Source organism: Acanthochromis polyacanthus, chromosome 17 (assembly GCF_021347895.1).
Source record: "Acanthochromis polyacanthus isolate Apoly-LR-REF ecotype Palm Island chromosome 17, KAUST_Apoly_ChrSc, whole genome shotgun sequence".
Lineage (NCBI taxonomy): Eukaryota > Metazoa > Chordata > Actinopteri > Pomacentridae > Acanthochromis > Acanthochromis polyacanthus.
The window spans coordinates 11,586,244-11,606,155 of record NC_067129.1 but is presented as its reverse complement, the minus strand read 5'-3'; the positions used below and the strand labels follow the sequence as shown (position 1 = coordinate 11,606,155).

The 19,912-nt window shown below is 39.9% G+C and overlaps 3 protein-coding genes across 3 annotated transcripts; 1 reads left to right on the top strand and 2 right to left on the bottom strand.

The window, feature by feature from the left end:
* Positions 1 to 42: 42 nt before the first annotated feature.
* Positions 43 to 2,009, bottom strand: fgl1b (fibrinogen like 1B). Its single transcript, XM_022209342.2, has 6 exons — positions 1,863 to 2,009; positions 1,611 to 1,708; positions 1,386 to 1,474; positions 1,173 to 1,301; positions 1,004 to 1,068; positions 43 to 223 (listed from the first exon to the last, which is right to left on the bottom strand). The coding sequence occupies exons 1-6, from the start codon at positions 1,925 to 1,927 to the stop codon at positions 43 to 45; spliced, it is 627 nt and encodes a 208-aa protein (XP_022065034.2). The 5' UTR covers positions 1,928 to 2,009.
* A 2,141-nt stretch (positions 2,010 to 4,150) lies between these two features.
* tpte (transmembrane phosphatase with tensin homology) lies at positions 4,151 to 11,915 on the top strand. The gene is made up of 19 exons (XM_022209507.2): positions 4,151 to 4,458; positions 4,820 to 4,908; positions 5,037 to 5,117; positions 5,221 to 5,268; positions 5,367 to 5,528; positions 6,115 to 6,234; positions 7,036 to 7,135; positions 7,232 to 7,295; positions 7,424 to 7,488; positions 7,688 to 7,748; positions 7,836 to 7,917; positions 8,193 to 8,281; positions 8,376 to 8,437; positions 8,538 to 8,618; positions 10,250 to 10,355; positions 10,459 to 10,556; positions 10,655 to 10,750; positions 10,858 to 10,928; positions 11,022 to 11,915. Exons 1-19 carry the CDS (start codon positions 4,351 to 4,353, stop codon positions 11,125 to 11,127), a joined length of 1,689 nt encoding a protein of 562 aa, XP_022065199.1. The 5' UTR covers positions 4,151 to 4,350; the 3' UTR covers positions 11,128 to 11,915.
* On the bottom strand, positions 11,913 to 18,882 carry smpd1 (sphingomyelin phosphodiesterase 1). The gene is made up of 9 exons (XM_022209494.2): positions 18,666 to 18,882; positions 18,250 to 18,512; positions 16,359 to 16,679; positions 15,741 to 16,021; positions 15,191 to 15,364; positions 14,780 to 14,951; positions 14,469 to 14,545; positions 13,465 to 13,610; positions 11,913 to 13,381 (listed from the first exon to the last, which is right to left on the bottom strand). The coding sequence occupies exons 2-9, from the start codon at positions 18,454 to 18,456 to the stop codon at positions 12,963 to 12,965; spliced, it is 1,797 nt and encodes a 598-aa protein (XP_022065186.1). The 5' UTR covers positions 18,457 to 18,512; positions 18,666 to 18,882; the 3' UTR covers positions 11,913 to 12,962.
* Positions 18,883 to 19,912: the final 1,030 nt, after the last annotated feature.

Sequence of the window (19,912 nt, the reverse complement as noted above, 5' to 3'; positions counted from 1 at the left end):
ATTTGTCAACCTTGCACAAGTGAATATGAAGTCTGGTGTGTTTCAAATTTCCCCTCCTCCACTGCCCACGGTGTCCAAGAAAACCAGAGGTCGCACCTTCATGGTGGTGTGTCTGAGTGAATACCAAAGGCCTTTCCAGGTCCCCCACACCACGCCGTCGTCATACTCAGCTTTGTACTTCCCCTTGCGGTAGAAGTTTCCATTTAGGTTGGCTGCATGACATCTGTAGATAGAACAAAGGTAGGGTCAATGTATAATTGAGGGACTCTTGAAGTCCATGGAATATATCTTGCATACATTTTTATTAAATGCAAGATGCATATCACTAAACTAAATAACTGCAGAATTTAGCTTCTAATTAGCTAAACAATAATAAAATGAGCCTATTCAAAAGTAGTTTTGATTGTGTCCTTTTTATTAAGTTGAGATTATTATGACAGATAGTTCTTTTTTAGCAATATATCAAATTTTATATGAAAAATAACAAATTGTTTGTGTCCAAGAAATCACTTTCAACTGAGTTAGCCATTACAAAAACACCTCTCAAGGAAGTGTGTGTTTACTCCAAATCACATGACCTGCTCTACATGATGTCATTTCCTCCTGAAGAAAAGATTGGCAAGACTACAAGGCTTTCTTAGTTATTTAATATAAAGTAGTGTGTGAGTCAAATGTGCATTTGTCACATTTCACCAGGTTTACTACAATATCTTTATAAATAACTTTCAATTTTACTCAATTGTATATAAAATATTTAGAGGAATCTTTCTCTAAAAATGCCATGTGGTGTTTGGCTGAGGGCGGCCATGTTGGTTTATAGGCCTCAAAACAACAAAAATGTCAACTATGATACCTGTCGACTATGCTACGAAAAGTACCACAATTATATATTGACCCAGTACACATTTTTAAAGGTATGATGCACTTTTTGAAACCTGCTACAGAAATGCAAATAGTTAGTGCAACAATCACACAGAAAGGAAGAGCACAGTGCAAGTCCCACCTGTTGAACCACCAACCTCCCTTGTTCTCTTGGGCACAGCTTCCCTGACGGTAGCGGTCATTGTCCTGTCAATCACCAGCACCAGTGTTATCACAGTCATTCATGTCTTACAGTTATCCTCAATATAAAAATAGAATTTATGAATGTTGAGAAGCGGTAGATGGCTAACCTGATCCTTGGTGCTGAACTGCATTCCACTGAGGCAGGAGGACCACTGCTCCACAACCCCACCACCACCCCCTGTCAGTGCATCTCCAGCCGGTCCGCTGTACTGCCCATACTGGAGGCGATACTTATCCTGGAATGGTGTTTAGAGTGAGTAACGTTTGTTAAAAGAATCTTTGGAAACAAAGGAAGAGCTATGTGGAGTTATTTTTCTTACGGCCTCGTCAGTGATTCTGAAGTTCTCATAAAATGCGTGGCTTCTCTTTCCATCCCAGTCCATCAGATCTATCTTCACCAGGTTCTTACCTTCAAGGAAAGAAAAAGACAAAAGAACAACCAACCAGACAGACAGAAGATGTGACTTTTTCAAATTGAAATACAACATATCAAAGTATGTTTGTGACACAACTATACATGTTTGGAAACTGTGATGATTGCTCACCTTCTGAGAGCAGAGAATAAATGTGCTCATTCCCCAACCAAAACTCATCATTCCACAGTTTGAATTCCCCAAAGCCGTCTCTATAGTCCACCCAGTCTCTAAAATGAGAATCATGCTGGTTTATTACCTCAAACGGAACATCTCTGTGAGCTTCATCTACATCTACATTGTAATCCTGCAGAACTTTGCAAGGATTTTGTGACTTCTCCCACGTACTATCTGCTATGTGTGCTGTTTTCTCTGCTTAGACACCTGTAGAAGTTGACTTTTCCATGCCGACGTTTCTGAAACACTGTCCAACCGCCTCCGTCCTTCATATCACAGTAGACCAAAAAGGCTCCTGGTGTAATTTGGGTCTGATGCGGTAGAAACCACTCGGTGATCTCAGTCTGTCATGCAATTCAGAACAATCTGGGAAGATAAATAGCATTTAAAAGGACTTAGATGCCATTGGTTATCATCTTAACCATTGTCACACATACTATAGTCACTTCATGTTGGATATTAGAGATCTGTAAACTATAGGAAACAATATACAAAATTCAATGAATATTCATATGAAAAAAAATCTTTCATGCACTGTAGATAGCACATCCCAAACTCCGTTTAGCTGTTCTTACCTTTGTCATAGACAATTAAGCTGCCTGCTGATGGGAGTGTTTTCATCAGTGTGTTGTCCAAGCTGTCTAAATCCACACTGTTGTTGTGCTTTACACCAGAGGCTGCATCACTTTGTGGTTTACTGTCAGACACAACAGGCTGGAGTGGCTTGAAGTATTTGTGCGTCTGCAGGTGCTCAACCTGCCAAGTAATGATGAAGAGCTGATTCTCCAGTTTCTTTATGTTGCGCTGGAGAGCTGCAGCCTCTGGACCGCATGACTCTTTTGCCTTAAATGAGGAAGACAACCTCAAGTTACAGATTACATTTGGACCTTCGTTTTATATATGATAAGAGGGAGCAGTGAAAGCATGAAGAGAGGCCTCCTCAGACATGTATGGAACAAATTATTTATTGAGGCTCTCTAGGAATGATTACACTCTAACAGCTATTTCTGTGATTTATACTTTTTGAACTTTTCAGTTTCAATACAAAAAACAAAGACAGGAATGTATTCCTTTAAAGAGTCGCTACGTACCGACAGCTGCGTAGGAGAAGCCATGGCTGGACAAATCAGAGCCAACAACAGCAACATTGGCGCAGTTTTCAGGAGAAACTGCCTTGTGGCAATATTTTTCTGAAATTATAATAAAAAAACTACATTCAAGATTTAAAAGTAAACAGATCAAATGTCTAGAAAACAGTACTTCATGCTCTGAAAACCTCAATACCACAAGCCTACCTTCATTTCACAACTCTTCCCCTTGTTTTCTCCAGGTTCAGTGTTCCTTTCTTCTGAACATTTGTCAGCATTATTTATAGGCTGGGTCAGTTCTGCATGGTCCACATTAGAGGATTCAGACTTGAGCAATCTTGCCAAATACTGAACTCTGGCCAGTTTGATGTTTCAGTCTTCTATCGGGGAGTGCGGTGGTTAGAAAGTGTAGCTGATCCTGGACCTGCAATGGACAGAAAGCGTTGAGACGACTTCATTCCTAACATACCAGAAGTGCTGCTTTTTTTCCCTCCAATATCATACAGAAACATATTGAAAAATTGGATTCTGATTTTCATTACAAGTGTGGTATTGATATTTCTAATATGGTAATATAATTTGTGATTTCATAAGAAGCCTATCAGAACACCTGGGTAAACATTCCCTCAATAACAAAATTACACAAGACTGGAATACACAATAAAAACCTGAATTTCTCTATGGGTTCATCAGTACAACCCACCTAATTGGAAAACTTAAAGTCATAGAGCCTAAAATATTTTCAAATAGATTTATTCTAACTTGCAGTCAAAGGAATTTAACACGTAATATAGAGAAAAGCGGCAGATTCATAGGAAAGTCAACGTGTGGTGTGCAAGGGCTCCCTCTAGTGTTGTTTATTGGGTATTGCACTATAAAAAAAAATCAAACTATTATACTAATTGCTTACATTATTATTAGGAGATAATGCACATTTTTGTTGCATTATTTAAATTACATTTTATAGAATTATTCTGTCATTTTACAAGTACATAATATGGATGTTAAACAATTATATAATAACATTTTTTTTAAATTAAAAAAAAAAAAGTTATCCCAGCTCAGTTTGTAGTGTTAATGTTTCCTGTTTCGATATTAAACCATGCTTCCCCAATGTTTTGCCGGAAATTAGCTTTTTTTCCCCCTCTCCAATGTATCATACATTTAGCTAAAAACATAAAACAAAACAAAAAACAACACAATGTCAACAAATAAAATAAAAGGAAAACACTTTCAAGACAGCCTCCTTTTAATGATTAATTATTTGTATCAATATTATTTTATTTTTCGTCATGCAGCTGCTTTACAAACCAGGAACGGACTGCTTGGGAATGCACGTTCAATTAAAACCAGATGTTGGAGAGGAGGGAGATGTGAGAGTAGCTGTTGGAGTACTTTTTTTTTTTTAAACTACTGGTAGTTTAAAGTTTGTGTGCAGGAGGAAGATTCTGGTCAATTTCTGCAGCAAGAAGTGGTTTGAGGAGGAAAGATGAGTAACGACGAAAAGAAAAAAAAGGGGGCTGAGCGTTTGTTGCTGAAGTCCAGGAAGCCTGAAACCGCTACGTTTGCAAAAAAAAAAAAAAAAAAACAACGATGAGGAATTGTGGATGGATAGAAAAAAATGTACCCGGTTAACCTTTGAACCGTCTTCCTTTGTGCTCGACAGAAGTCACAAGACGGAGACTCGTATAATTTCACGAATGACAGTCTTGACGGTAAGCGGCTGGTGCGGCTTTTGCTAGTTTCTGGCTTGATAGACAAAGTGAGAAAAAGGCTAAACTGTGGGGAAATGCTAACATAGCTAGTGGTTGGGGCTGTTAAATGCTGCTACATGCTGTTAAAATGTAACTACAGCTAAATCTAATAATGAACTGTGGATGCTGCACTTTTCTAGAACAAGTCTTTCTTGTTTGCACCTTGTTTGCATATTTTTTTTCATTTCAACGGTGTGATTTGACTGGATGCTATGAAGAGATATAGTATTTCAAGACAGAGCATGCTGTTTTTCTGCTCTACAGTAGTCCCAATTTTTTATAATTTGTAACTAGTTGTGGTGCATTATCTTTTCAAATACAGAGTCTCCACATTCAGAGCAAAGCGAGGGAGAAGACACACATCATGTCCTCTGTCTACTTCAACCCCGGGTCAGATTCAGGTGTAAATGGGTGAGCAACATAGTTTTGTGCACTATGTAATGTTTAACTCTATCCTGTTGCATTATTATGTTGATGTGGAAGTTTTCAACCTGCACTTTGAATATCTTTCCAATGTGATTTTACTGTATTTCTGCCAGAAACGTTGCAAAAATGGAGGATGCCCAAGTGGAGATAGATGATGGAAATGATCAGACCGCGCTACCAGACACAATGTACCAGTAAGTTTACACAGCTTGGAATGCACAGATCTGATGTCGGATAAAACCCTAAATTTAGAAGCACGTTCACTGACGAGCATCATCCCTTTTTCCTCCTTTGCAGCAATGTTCGAAGAAAGATAACGCCGTTTGTCATGTCATTTGGATTTCGGTGAGTGTTTGTCAACTTGAAATGAATGTTCCCCTGCCTGGCTGTGTTTGATGAAGCTCATATTTACATGGCTGTCTCTCTTTTTTTATTTCCTCCAGTGTATTCGGAGTGGTACTGATCATAGTGGACTTTGTGCTCGTGATTGTGGACTTGGCGCTGTGGGAAAAAAGTAGAGATGTTGGAAATGCTTTGGAGGCCGTGTCCCTCACCATCTCCTTCTTTTTCCTGCTTGATGTTCTCCTGCGGGTCTACGTGGAAGGGTGAGTGATGAAGAAAGGCTTTGAAGGCAGTAGTGCACCTTTTTAAAAATGTTTTTAATATCCATGCAATCAAGTTACAGACTTCTGATAATACTGGACCTCTGGAAAAACTGCCTCATTCTCATGAAGCTAATAGAGATCCTAATAAAACACATGAATCATTGTGCAGTTTGCAGTTTTAATTATCTGCTGACAATGTGTTAGAAATGGGTTTCACTCAGGCTCTATTTTGGGGTGTTGCTATAAATCACTGCAATATATTGGAACCTCTGCTAAAAATTTGAATGCAATCTTCAGTTATGGCTGCAAAACAACTTTCTTGTGAAAGTGAGATTGAGACAGTTTGAAGGGAGTGATGCAAACATTCCCAGAGTCCTGTGTCAGCAGAAACCAAGTGAGGTTAGTTGTTTAAACAGGAAGGTATGAAGAGGAAGCTAGGCCGGAAATGTATGGCGCGTGTTGGGCTAGTTCTTGGGAAATGTAATGGCTCAGAATACTAGTACAGTGTCACTGAGTGAACCAATCTTTCAGTATGTTCATGTTAATCGTATTATGCTTTGTTTAACTTCTCTTTGCCTTCTTTCAGTTTCAAGGTGTACTTCAGCAACAAGTTGAACATCTTAGACGCCTGTGTTGTTGGGGTCACACTGGTCATCACAATGGTCTACACTTTCCTCGACGCCTCAGGTGCCAGCCTCATCCCCAGGTACCTAGATTTCACTTATATCCAATAATGGCCATGCAGTTTTACTGTAGATTGGTTGGCTTGGTTTCAAGTACTTGAAGACTGTGTTGGACCTTGTGGAGGTTTCTGATTTGGGTGTTAAATTCTAAGTACATTTAGTACCTGAAGATTAATTTACATTCCACTTTTTAAAACTCATATACATCAGTAGTCCACACACACACATGTATTTTCACTTACAAAACCTGACCTAACCTGTTTGGACTGTGCACAAACTGCGTTGTAGACAAATTATTTAATCCCAAGTTTCATTGCATCTGTTTTTATAAATCTGTCATTCTTCATTGTCTCATCATAGCACTGCCCAGCTTCTATCTGACTGTTTGTCAGTCAGAATAACTGAAAACTCCATTGTGGGTTTGCACGGCATTTATGGCTATTATTTCATGTATTTTATTTAAAAAAAAGTGTAGCTCAGCATTTATGGAGAATTCTCTTATACAGTAATACTTAAAAACTTTGACTCATTCTGTTAATTATAAATTTTATTTATTAAAATGATATTGCAGTACACAGTTCTATATTAAGTAAAACAAATTTTTTTTATTACCAACACTGGTTTAGCAATCTTTAGCACTGTAAACATCAAAAATCATGAAACATTTTCCATCTCTAGGCCATACTTCATCTGATGTTGAACTCTTGTGTCATCCTGCGTAGAGTGTTCTTAATATCATTGATTTTAATATTATCTTTTGGAATACGTTTGATGTATACTACTGAAGAATGATCCATATGTATGTTTTTTTTATCTTTTGCTAGGGTGGTGTCATTTCTGCGCTTCTCGAGAATAATAATCCTGGTGAGGGTTTTCAGACTGGCAGTTCAGAAGAAAGAGCTGGAGAAAGTCACCAGGAGGATGGTAAGGTCACCATGGCAGTACAGAACATGATGGATATCTGATCTAGGCTATGAGGGTAGCATCAAGAGAAAAGAAAGAATGACTCGTCTTTTTCAGGTTTCTGAGAACAAGCGGCGTTATCAGAAGGATGGATTTGACCTTGATCTTACATATGTAACAGGTATGCGTTACATGCTGCACAACACAACACAAAAAAAACACCACACTGGCTTGTCATGAAGTCTCTTTTTAAATATTAAAAATTACACCCCCTAAGAAGTTTGTTTCCATCTTTACCCGCCTCTCCAGATCGTGTCATTGCCATGTCTTTCCCCTCCTCTGGGAAGCAGTCCTTCTACAGGAATCCAATCAAGGTAATCTGACTGCACTTGTGTGCACATATGCATTAAAGTCTGTCCCAGCATGCATTAGTCCAGATCCTTCACTTCTGAGACATAATCACACGCATAATAAAAATGAAATCAGTTCCTGGTCAGCATTCACTCATCCCTCAAAGATGACATGCACACCTTCACAGGTTCTGTAACCTATTTCTGCTTCCTTTCTGTGCAGGAGGTGGCGAGGTTTCTGGACACTAAACACGGAGGCCACTATAAAGTTTACAACCTGTGCAGTGAGTTCCAGCTCCTCTGTCACATGTACTTCATCCCATTTAACGCAGAACTATACAAACAATGTCGGTGTGGCTTTGTGTTTCCAGGTGAGAAAGGCTACGACCCCCAGTTCTTCCACTACAAGGTTGAAAGGGTGTTTATCGACGATCACAACGTCCCCTCCTTGGAGTGAGTAACCTTTTCTGTTTGATGCGTCTTTTTAGTTTGTAATTATACTGAAGCCCACCATATTTAACTGTCAGTGACACGTTGTCAGTGAAGTTTGTCTTATCTTGAAAAGCATCCTATCCTCATTTTCGGTTTTTCTGGGTTGTGTAAAGTCCACAAGGAATTCTATAAAATATTATGACTACACACTGTAACAAGATCACAAACTTGCATTCGTGGCTTTACAATATTTTTGCAGCTTGTCTCAGTGTATTCATTGTACTGAACTGTTTCAGGGACATGCTGAAATATACAGCGAACGTGAGGGAGTGGATGTCAGCTGATCCCAAAAACATCATCGCTATTCACTGTAAAGGAGGAAAAGGTGATGTATACTTGTTTCCTGATCATTTTGCAAGTGATTTGAGTGTATGTGTGTATGTGTGTATATATGTTAATGCTACTCCTCCTTTTCACAGGGCGCACGGGTACGATGGTGTGCACCTGGCTTATTGACAGTGACCAGTTTGAGAGTGCACAGGCACGTCTTTCTTAGGAATTTGTTCTGCCAGGGTTAATGAATAAGCAAAAGAGTTTGAAACAAGGCTACTTCCTCATGCTTGTTTGTATTTGTACACCAGGACAGTCTGGAGTATTTTGGTGAGAGGAGGACAGACAAGAGTCGGAGCTCCAAGTTTCAGGGAGTGGAGACCCCCTCCCAGGTAAGGGCAAGGCAGTCAGCTTTTTAGTGGAGGGATTTATTAACCACACACGACGGGTACGTCGGCGGGGTTATTGCATTCGGTGCGGTATCTGGCTGGGTAAGTATGTATGTATGTATGTATGTACGTATGTATGTATGTATGTGGTTATGTCCGGTCCGATATCTCTGCAACCGCTGAAGTCAGGATAATCAAACTTGGCAAAGATCAGTCTAAGGTCCCCTGCTCAGTTGTGGAGTTACAGGTCAGCAGATCAAGTAGGGAGGGAGCTACGTATGATGATCAAAATTGATACATATTGCATCAGTTGTATAGGGAGGACAGGGTTTTCGCCAGCAGAGGGCGTGGTTCTGCCCTCTACTGAGGGCTCATCTAGTTTACAAATGTTGCCATATACACCCCCTGTCAAAAGTTTTAGGACACTGTCTCATTCAAATAAAGTATAACCTGTCCTACAACTTTTGACAGGGGGTGTATTTCATCATATGGATGTGATCAGAGCAGGACTCTGATCATACATGTAAAGTTTCAGGCAGATTGGAGCAGGTTCAGGGCATTTACACAGCATTTGAAATTTCATGGTGAAGGATCAAAATTCCAGAGGACGCCACAGACACGCCATTTGACTTTGGAAAAAGATTTTAATAACCTTCGCTCATTCAGGCCTCCTGTATGTACTGGCCAAATTTGAGGTGAATTGGAGTTTCCCCCGAGGAGGAGTTCGCTCTAGAATGAAATGAAAAATGGGCAAAATCTGACATTCAACGCAAAATAGCTCACTTCCTGCTGGGTTTGGAATGTGGCTGTCACTGACTTTTTTGTTCAGCCTGATGTGCTGCATATGTGTATCAAATTTGGTAGATACACCCCCTGTCAAAAGTTGTAGGACAGGTTCTACTTTATTTGAATGAGAAAGTGTCCTAAAACTTTTGACAGGGGGTGTATTTTGACAGTGCTGACTACTGCCTCCCTGTGGCAGACAAGGACAAAAGCAACAAATATTAAAAGGACAAATTTCCTCCAAAATAGTTTCACTTTTCACAAACAAGAACTTGCGCCATCAGAATAATTTCAATGAAACTGCAGTTACATTGCCTCTATGTATTTTGGCCTTAAATTTATGAATGACACAAGCTGAATGGAATATTTAACAAGTGACATTTTTATTGTGTCAGTCTTTTTATATCGATTATTAATTATAGCAGACGAGCACTTCGCAGTTACTGTATTTTTTGATATCACCTAACAGTGTCGTAATGAAAGCATATTTTTTCCACAAACTGTCAGTTTTGTGCTTTTGTTTTTGTACAATATGTACATCCGGGCTACAAATAATGATTATTTGTATTCCCAGGTAATCTGTCGATTATTATTATTGATTCATCAAGTGGTTGTTTACTTTATATAATGTCAAAAATGTTTTTTCTCATGTCCAAAAAAGACATCCTCAAAAACCTCAGTTTGTCATCAACACAAAGATGTTCAGTTTGTTATCAAGGCACCAGAAAATATTCAAATTTCAGGAGCTGGAATTAGGGAATTCCTACTTTTTCCCCTTAGTCACTCAAAATGATTCATCTGCGATCCACACTGGTTATATTAAGCTTATGTTGTATCTCTGTGAATCACAGAGCCGGTACGTGGGGTACTATGAGGTCATGAAGACCAAGTTCAACAGACAGATGCCTCCACCTAAAAGCCTCAGGATCAAGAGCATCCGCATCCATTCCATAGCAGGTAAACCAGCGAACCTGAAACACATCAGATTAAACCTAAACCAGAACAGAAATCCAGTGCATATGTGTTTGTTTTTTTTTAAATAATTTTTGCTCTTGCCCAGGTGTGGGTAAAAGTGATGGCAGCGATCTCAAGGTGAAAATAATTGTGAAGAAGAACCTTGTTTTTCAGTGTGTTTGTGCCAAACAGGAGAACTGCACAGTAAGTCTCACCCACTCAGCACATGCAGTCACAAGATCACATGTCAAGATTGATTTGTTGAGTCAGGGGGAACTATGTTTTGTTTTGTTTTTTTTTAGGTATTTCCTGATGTGGGCAATAATGCAGCAGTCATCAGTCTACAGAATGGGCCCATGGTTGAAGGGGATGTGAAGGTCATGTTCGAATCAAGTGCTGTGAGTGCTTATTTTTACAACTTTAATGTGCAAATGTAAGAAAAGCTTGAATTTGCCCTAAATGTTCCTCGATTCATGTTATATTTTGCTTTCATCATTTCTATTAGGGACTTCCAAAAGGCTACGAAGATGTTCCCTTCTATTTCTGGTTCAATACTTCCTTCATAGTGGAAAACAAGTATGTTTCTGTTGCTGTGATGATTTGATTATTTTTAACTTCATACTTTTCATATTCTTCACTTACTATAAACTCTTTATTTCCTTCAAACAGGCTGTTTTTACCCAGGGAGGAGCTGGACAACCCTCACAAACCAAAGACCTGGGACCTCTACAAGGAGGATTTTGGTGTCACCATGTTCTTCTCAGACGATGAATAAAAGCCCTTTAGAAAGACGCATGAAAAAATGGCTTGTAGTTTTCATGATGGGTGGTGAACAGAAATAGGTAAATTGAACACTAAGTCTATGATGAATGAGACATACAGTTGTTTAGATGCTATGATCTCAAGTGCAGCAACATCCTCCACTGAGCTGAATCACTCAACTGCTGATCAGTTTTGGCCCATAGAATTATGTGAAATCTATTAGGGATGAACTGTGATGTTTTCAGTGAATCAAATCATGTGTTTGAGTCTTTTTTGTTTTAAAATTACATGTAAAAAAAAAATCTGAAATTGTGATACTCAAAGATTCTGTCAAAGTTCATTGCTTTCACTTCTCAAAGCTATTGTTAATTCATCCCCTCTTGAAAATAGCTTTTGTCTAACCACTACTGCATGTTCCAAGTGACTGACTGGTGAAGTAAATAGAACTCATGGGTTGTGCCCAAAAAGGAAACTGTGAAAAACCACAGAACAGTTTGTGAGAACACAGGATGAGACATTAGAAATGAATGTGCAGACACGCTGATAAATGTCATAGTCCCTCCTTTAGTAACAGCTGCTGTTGTAGATGTCACTTTGTTCTTTTTTTGTTGTGAAAGAAGAGCCATTTAGATGTGAATTTTGGTATTTTTGGAGGAGGTTCAGCAGTGAATACAGCGTCAAAGGGGATAAAGTACATGCCTTATTTACATTAGTGATGTCATGTGTGTTGCCATAAAATAAATCTGTTTGTACTTAACAGTTTTTCTTCAGGCAAGAGGAAATAAGCCGACAAGAGCATCAGATCTCGTCTTTTATTTATACAATCTCTTAAATTATTGCTCATTTTACAAGTTGCATTACTTGTCATGCTTATATTACACCATGATAGACCACGTCTTTCACATTTTGAGTCTATTAAACCCAGAAATAAAGAATTAAAGTGCAGACAGAAGTAAACCTAACAGAAATACTGCTTCACGATAGGCTTCCAGACTTCTTTGCTGAGGCAGATAATGCTGTGCATGAAGGTAGATGCACAAAGCATTGACCTAAATCACCACAATGGTGCTGACAAAGGACTTTATCACAAACTTGATAAAGTGGCCAGCTGAATCACTATACATTTAAATCCAATTGTTAGCTTTGCATTGTAAAACAGTTCATTCTTAAACAATTGTGTAACAATTTATATAAGAGCACTGAGTCTGGCTTCAGGGTTTTTTGGTGGCCATCATAATTCTCACATCACATTAAAGGTGACATTAGATGCAAACTGTTCTGTAGAAGGTCGTTAAAGTAGCTGTAGAAGTTGCAGGATAGCCGTTAGGGATTGATACGTCTACTTGTTCCCTGATAAAAAGCCATCCATTTAATAGGACTGTCAAAATCATGCCAACTTTAAGCAGTCCACACTACGCCTACTGTTCTGTGCATTTCAAGTAAACAGAGCATCTTTCAGGACAGTTTCAAGCAGTCCTTTGCACAAGTGGCATTGCAAAACAGCAGCTGACAAATCCAAGGCCTGTTGCCAAACACAGTTCGTGTAATGTGAGAACGTTACACGTTTTAAGGCATAACTGAAAACTCTTCCGACTGAAGTTGCATACATAACCTGCCAGTGTACTGCGTAAAAGCTCAAGTATATTTGTGGCAAACATACATTTGAAGTTTCATTTCAAGTCCACTGCGGTGGTGCACAGAGGCTAAATTACAAAGATCGTGTCATTGTCCAAAAATTAATGGACCTGATTGTATACAACAAATCTTGTTGACCAACTTGCAACAGAGAAGACAATTTATTTGGTTCAAAGTCACATTTGGTCTGATTATAGTCACTGCTTCCTCAGATCAACAAACGGTTGTTCTGGCTGCCCGGGCCAAGTTTCCTCCAAAACCATTCAGGTGGTCGCATTGTTCCAGATCGTCATAGCGGCCACTTCTAAGAAAGCAGAGTATGGTGGTTTTGCAGGTCTCCTTGCAGGCTTCTGACACGTGTCCTTTATGTCTTAAATACCAGAACTTCTGAAAAATGCGGTCGTCACTGATAAAGGTCCGCATCAGTTCGTTGCATTCAGAAGGGAATAGACTGGACAGTCCGTAAGCCTCGGTGGCACGGTAGAGAAGTGTCCATTTAGGGTTCTGTACAGGGCTACGAGGTGCCTCTGGACTGTGGTTTGCCTCGGTGAGGTTGAGGATGTAAGTTTCATGGTCAAGCACCAGCCGAGAACTGCCTTTGTAATTCCCATCAACATAGTAGACACGGTACCCTGGAAAGGCATATTTCAACAGTGAGTTTATTGCTTTTGGAATGTAGGGACATGCAGTGTGTCAGCCCAGTTTATGAACTCACCTGGGTTAAGATTAACGTAGGTGGTGACGCTGGGGGCAACGAATGCCACGCCCAATGGACGAGTCATGGTTTCTTCATCATAAAACATCTGGAACTCATCCAGGTGTGTATGGCCAAAAAACTGTCCGGTAATTGTACTTTCATATCTGAAAAAGCAAAATATTTTTTACCAAAGAAAAACTTAAAGGATAATTCTGATTTATTTCAATCTGCATGAGCTCCCTGCAGTTTGATTTTTACATGAATCATTTTAAATCTGTGTTTTCAGGCTGTCATTCATTGTGAAAATTGTCTTCTGAAGAAACTCAGCATTTTAATGCAGTAGTGGATTATTTTGTAGGTCATTTCAGTTCGAGGGTTTATTGCATTGTTCTAACCAGAGTACACAGATGAACAGCTGAATGAAAACAAGATATGCAGGAAGACAACAGGACTGTCCTAAAAGACACCATGGAACTGGCTGTGTCCCTGCACTTATTGCTCTGTTGGCAACAGAGGAGGAAAACTTCCGCAAAAGAGTAAGATCTGTTGAGGAGAAATGCTGTTGTAAAACTTCTCATTTTGCCCAACTCTCTACAACAGAGGTAAGGAGTGCCAAGTTAACATGACTGTATATGCACTTTTGAAAGAAAAAAAACAACTGGAAATTCTTGTTGAAAGACCTGTCTATCGTCTTTATGATGGAATCCAAACAGTCACGCTTTCACATGCTGCAGGTTTCACTGCAGTGAGACCCATGCTTTAAAAAAAAAACAAACCTAATTTGTAAATCAGACAGTACCCATCAGACATGGCCACGCAGTGAAAAACAGAAGCGAAACCAAGTGTTCCTGCAAACAGGTCAACTGTGTTTAATGACCCAAAATTCCGTCTCTCAGTGACGAAAGTAAATAAACTGCAATCAAAATTTAGAACTACTGCAGTTGTCTTTACAGTGACAGACCTTGATTTTCAAACAGTTCTAGGATTGTGTATCTTAAAGCTTCAATAACCACTGCAGTTACCTGTTGACAACGTGATAGTAGTTCCAGCTCCAGCTCCCAAGACACAGGCCAGGTGGGATGTGACCAATGATATGGACCTACATAAAGGAGCAAATCACACCATACTGAGAGATTACAGCACTAATAAAAGTATTTTTTTCCTGCCATCTCATGTTCAGTGCCAGTAAAAAGAGGCAATTAAAAGAAGGAAAGTGCAAACATTATCCATATAAAGTGAAGCACGTAACAAAGGTGGGAGAAAAACCTGAGCCTCAATAAAACCATATATACTGTGTTTTATCAGCTTTGCAGTGTCGAAAGAGTGAACTGACCTTTTCCCCTTTGTCCTCACTGGCCTGGAGAATGTGAACTAACCACTGCAGCTGGTTAGCAGGATCAGTGGAGTTCACCATGAGCCAGAAGTTTTCTCGTGCACAGAAGTTCATGTTGAGTGAGACCAACCTCAGACCTGGCTGAAGTTCCGCTGTGTAGAATCCCCCGTATCTGAAATTACAAAGTGAAATTCAGCTCAGGGCCACCCATCAGAATGCCAAACCTTAAATACTAAGAACAATATTCTGAGACTTGTTACCACTTCTCTTTGAAAGTAGTGGGATGTGAAATAGCTCAAATGAAACTGCAAGAACAAACATAGCCACAGCTTCTTCATGGTCCATTTCCTTCATGTTCATTTTTAGCACTGCAAGACTTTTTACTGTAACAAAAATGTGACGTTTAAGTACCTCAGAGTCTTTAAAGCCTGCTGTGGCAACCATGGTGCCCATTCCTCTGCCATCGCATCATAAAGCCAACCACTGGATCTGTTGCCATGCACAAAAGGAGGTGGGAAGCTGTTCACTGGTGCACTCTCATGGTTTCCTACAGCTGGGTAAACTGTCACATTAGGCCCCAGGTGTCTGGACAGAAGATATGAAGAAGAAGCACAAGTTAATAGTTGTTTGATCAATTCTAGAACACATGGCAAACATCTGAACAAAGCTGCGGATAAAACTTTCTGAAAGTTATCAGCATGTTTTGAGTCAGAGTTCAAGGGCATTCTGAGGCTAAATTAGAGCTGGCATTTAGGGTTAAGACATTCCACTAGTAGCTTTTAACTAAAAACAATGTAGTTGAAAAGTTCTGACATTTTAACACCATGTTCCATCAGCTATTCAATAAAAAAAAAACAGTTGCTGGTAAAGCTATCTGCAGGAACAGCTCAACTACACATTCACAAATGTTATGTATGAAAAGAGTAATTTTCAAAAAAAAACATAAAAAAAGAAAAATTACTTGTGAATGAGCCTGGATATGACTGTAAGCTCAGACAATTGTTGCTTCCTGGTTTGAGACCAAACGTTGTGTGCCGGTATGTCTCCAGTCCAGTAGACCCAGTCCCAAGGTCCGGCTCTGGCAACATTTTCCAGCAGGTTCTCCACCGTCCGTAGAGGCAGGTCGCACTTACTGTAGGTTCCCCAGTACCCGGCCTCCCTTCGTCTCCAGCTGGGTGAGCCAGAGTCGTTACGACAACACAGAGGGTCCTTGCAGTCTGCAACGCTACCGACTTCATACTCCTGTCAGCAGAAAGGTTGAGTTTCAAGAGCAAGGACTGATCCAAAACAAAGTCAGGTGGTCAGAATCACCCCACTGTTTTCTGGTTAGTCATGCGGAATTTCCTGTGAAACTGCAACATTTCTTTAAGTCAAATCAGGGACTTCATAGAATGTGTAACAATACAGCATTTGGGGTTCTTGAATATATACACTCGCACTGTGTCAGCATGATTCACACATTTACTAACCGACAACCTTGAAGCACGATCGAAAAGTACCACACTGTACTAGCACTTTTTGCAGGGTGTTCATTTGCTTTCGGTTTTGTTTGTTTCAACTCTGAACAGCACATACTCACCTTGTCCCAGTGGATGTCGGTGAGAAACAGGACCCTGCTCTGTGGAGAGCCGGGCTTTGGAGGCGAAGGCGGTGTAACAGGAGGCTTCGGTATCTTTGGCAAAGTGATGTTCCACGGTGCATACATGTCAAACTTGCCACAGGAAGGGCCCAACAAGAGGGCGCACGCTTCGGTGGGCCACAGCAGCGACTGCTCCAGGGCCCATAGGAAGTCATCCCTGAACAGCTCCGTGATTTGTCGACACACCTGCTCGTCAGCCAGATGGAGACGGATACAAGCCTCGCCGACTGCACGTGCCACTCGCTCTTCATTTGCGTCACTCTGAAAGATATGACACCGCAGAAAAGGAAGTGAGAAGAGGAGGGACGGCTAATGCAATGTAAATATTAGATTAGTCTTTAGAAAACATGCTCCACAGACTAATGACAAAACCTTAAACTTTCTGAAAAACAAGCTGAAATTAGTTTGAACCGTCCCATCTAACCGGAACATAATTCTTTACACTATCGAAAACATGACACCTTTGGACCAGTGAAGAATTTAAGTGTAGCATTTGACACTTTATTCTGCACTGGTCCACATTTCAATGTTAAATAGTACATTTAAATGAACACAAGTCTGGTCAGTTTATGAAGTGTGTAGTTAAAGTCAACAGCAAAAGCTAAAGGGGTAGTTCAGGCCAACAAAGAGACCATATGATCTATTTGTGTGCGTGTTTGCTGACTCAGCTATCAGCACTGCATGATATATAAAGAGCTGAGGTTTTCAAAAGACCAAAAAAAAAAAAGAACTGAGCCTTCTCCATTTGGGGTCTTTGGCATCACATGCTACATTTAGCCTGGGTAGTAAGGGTCACCGTCCAACTGGTGTTAACTTGCATTAAATGTTATCACAACCTTGTGTGTCCATTAAGCACTGTATTGTCTTATCAAACTAGGGTTAACACAGTTCAACAAATATTTTGAATTCCACATTTTTAACCTAAGAAGAAGCTACAGCATCTAATGAGAGGTTCCCAGTTCAGTCCAGGAAGTCAGAAAATATTTACTTGTTATAAGCAGAAGAAAAAAAAAAGCAAGCAAACCAAAGAAAGAAGATGCATTTTAGAAATGGTTCCAATTAAATTTATCATTACCTAAGTGCTGTTTCAAATTATACTGACAGGTGTAGTCTAACATAATTGATGTGGGGAAAAAAGGGTAGACTGTATATGTCGATTCTACAAATACATCTCGGTGTAATGTAATCGAACGCCAACAACTCTCAGAGTTCCTATGACAGAGAACAACAACACCTCTTTTGACCTACGCAATACAAACTGAATCATATACCACAGCAACGGTTTTTGTAGCAATCCTGTTGTGTCATTGTCAGCATTTTTAATAATCGTGTTTTCTACTCATAAAGAATACGTGCAATATTGAAGTTTTCTACATACAGAATAACCATATGTGCAATATAATCCACATTTAGAGGAACCTCTGCAATATCTGAATACCTAAATATGTTCGAATCTGGACAATACCAACAGGATTTGTGCATATTTGTTTATTTCCTTTTGCAGCTGCAATGCTGCGAATTTCACAGCTAGTGAATTAAGAAAGCCTCATCTTAAACTGTACTCTTATCTATTCAGCCAGATAACAAGAAATGGATAATAGCAAATTAACTGCCTAAATGTTGGAATACGCCACTGAACGTTTCTTTTCTTCGGTCATATTTGTGATTTGAGCTTTTATGCACTTTTTCAGAACTTCCTGGACTGAAATGTGGGCTCAAAGGCTTGTTAAACTTTAGGTGCAGTTTATTAGCACCACAATGGATTACATCCTCCAAACATGCACCAACTACCTGTTCAGCAGCCTGGATAAGAGACATTAAAAGACATTACCAGCAGGGCGATATCGACAATGGTGAAGACAGCTTTGCAGAGAGGGCATGAGACATTTCTCCAGTTAAAGCCGACACCCGGGCGGCTGAATCGCTCCAGGAACAACAGCCGGGGCTCTGCTGAGGGCTGCACCGGGAGACAGGAGCCGAGCAGCGGCGACATTAGAACCAGACACCTGGTAATCAGCAGCAGCTGGTGGAGCCTCATAGTCCCGACAGCAGCTGTCCACCGAGAACTCTCTGTTCGCAGCTTCACTACAGGACCTGACAGGAACACAAAGTAAGTGTCAAGGAAGTAATGCTCGATCTGCGGGTGTTTTAACACTTCAACTAACGGAAAACACTCCGCCGCATGTGAGGACACCGGCAACAGCCTGCTAACCATGTAGCTAGCTAGCTAATGTTTTGAAACTGTACCTCAAAAGAAATGTGTAGGGTCGCGGTGTCCCCGGGGTGAAGGCCGAGGACGGTGAGGACAAGCCGGTTAGGAGCTTCAAGACAGCCCGGCTTGCACTTCCACAACGTGGACTGACACCAGTTAGACAGGCTCTTCTTTATTTTTGCTCCACCGTCGCTGCTTGTTCAGATGCTTCTGCCTCCTCCTGCTTGTGAAAGGCAACGACTGGGCAGGTCAGCTGACTCATCACGTGGGGGTGTTTTTTTCCTTTCTTCTGTCTTCAAAGTAAACTCACAGACACTCCAACTGACAAATCAGGACAAACAGCAGTGATCTGTTATATGTTTAGGTGAGATTAATGATCTGACCTCTTTGATTTTTCCCTCACACATTTTTCAAGCGCATATATATCCTGCTTTTACAGCCCCTCAAAAAACAGCTTTTCAAACTATTTCCATCACAAGCTTTAATTAAACAATGAATATTGCATTCCAAGGCAATCCATGAGAGATTTAGTTTGCTGCAGCTGATGTTACCCTGCATGGAGGAGGGCAATGAATAAGAAACACAGCTGTTCAACTCTTCTTTGAATCTGAAGCCATATATGGTTTGAAGAATCCCAACTGAGACCCTGGTATTTGACCCAAAAAAACAAAACAAAACAAAAAACTTAACACATGCCCCCATCTACTGTACATTTTCTGGAACTATCAACCCATCTCGTGGCCTTTATCAATATAGAGTTGGCTTACAAATAGTGTAGTTTTCAAAACATTTCCAGACACATCTGAAAACTTATAGACATGATCTGTCGGCTAACAACCAACTTTTTGTTGATACATGGGCTTAAATTGTCTTATATTTATACAGAGAAAGGCAATTTTTCATTTCCCCTCAGAGGCCTTTGCAGATTTATTTTGTGAATAATTGTCATATATTGTAAATTTTCATCTCAATAAATGAAATAAAAGTGTTTTTAAATCAACAGTAGTGCACACTTCATCCTCCAAAATAAGACCATTAGTACTATATGATCATACTCTATTGAAGAGGTTTGATTGTAATAATTTAGACCAAATCTGTAAAACAGTATGTCTCCACAAAGTGTAATAAAAAGTACATAAACATGTCATTTTGGCACTTTATTTGAATTAGGATATTTTATTTTGACTTAAGTGCTTTTTGTTTGACAGCTGTTGCTTCAAATAGTCACTGTTTTTTTTAAAGGATTTAAAAAAAAATTAAGTAAGTGTAACAGAGACCCAAA

Bases quoted from the DNA above. Each gene is read 5' to 3' on its own strand.
- tpte (XM_022209507.2), top strand. From the start codon at position 4,351: ATGGATAGAAAAAAATGTACCCGGTTAACCTTTGAACCGTCTTCCTTT. The intron at 7,489-7,687 runs GTAATCTGACTG...CTTTCTGTGCAG, and splicing joins TCTACAGGAATCCAATCAAG to GAGGTGGCGAGGTTTCTGGA. The intron at 7,918-8,192 runs GTGAGTAACCTT...GAACTGTTTCAG, and splicing joins CACAACGTCCCCTCCTTGGA to GGACATGCTGAAATATACAG.
- fgl1b (XM_022209342.2), bottom strand. From the start codon at position 1,927: ATGAAGGACGGAGGCGGTTGGACAGTGTTTCAGAAACGTCGGCATGGA. The intron at 1,069-1,172 runs GTTAGCCATCTA...GGTGATTGACAG, and splicing joins AGTTCAGCACCAAGGATCAG to GACAATGACCGCTACCGTCA. The intron at 224-1,003 runs GTGGGACTTGCA...TTCTATCTACAG, and splicing joins GGAGGTTGGTGGTTCAACAG to ATGTCATGCAGCCAACCTAA.
- smpd1 (XM_022209494.2), bottom strand. From the start codon at position 18,456: ATGAGGCTCCACCAGCTGCTGCTGATTACCAGGTGTCTGGTTCTAATG. The intron at 16,022-16,358 runs GTGAGTATGTGC...TTCTGCTGACAG, and splicing joins CCGACATCCACTGGGACAAG to GAGTATGAAGTCGGTAGCGT. The intron at 13,382-13,464 runs GTGAGTTCATAA...ATGCCTTTCCAG, and splicing joins CTACGTTAATCTTAACCCAG to GGTACCGTGTCTACTATGTT.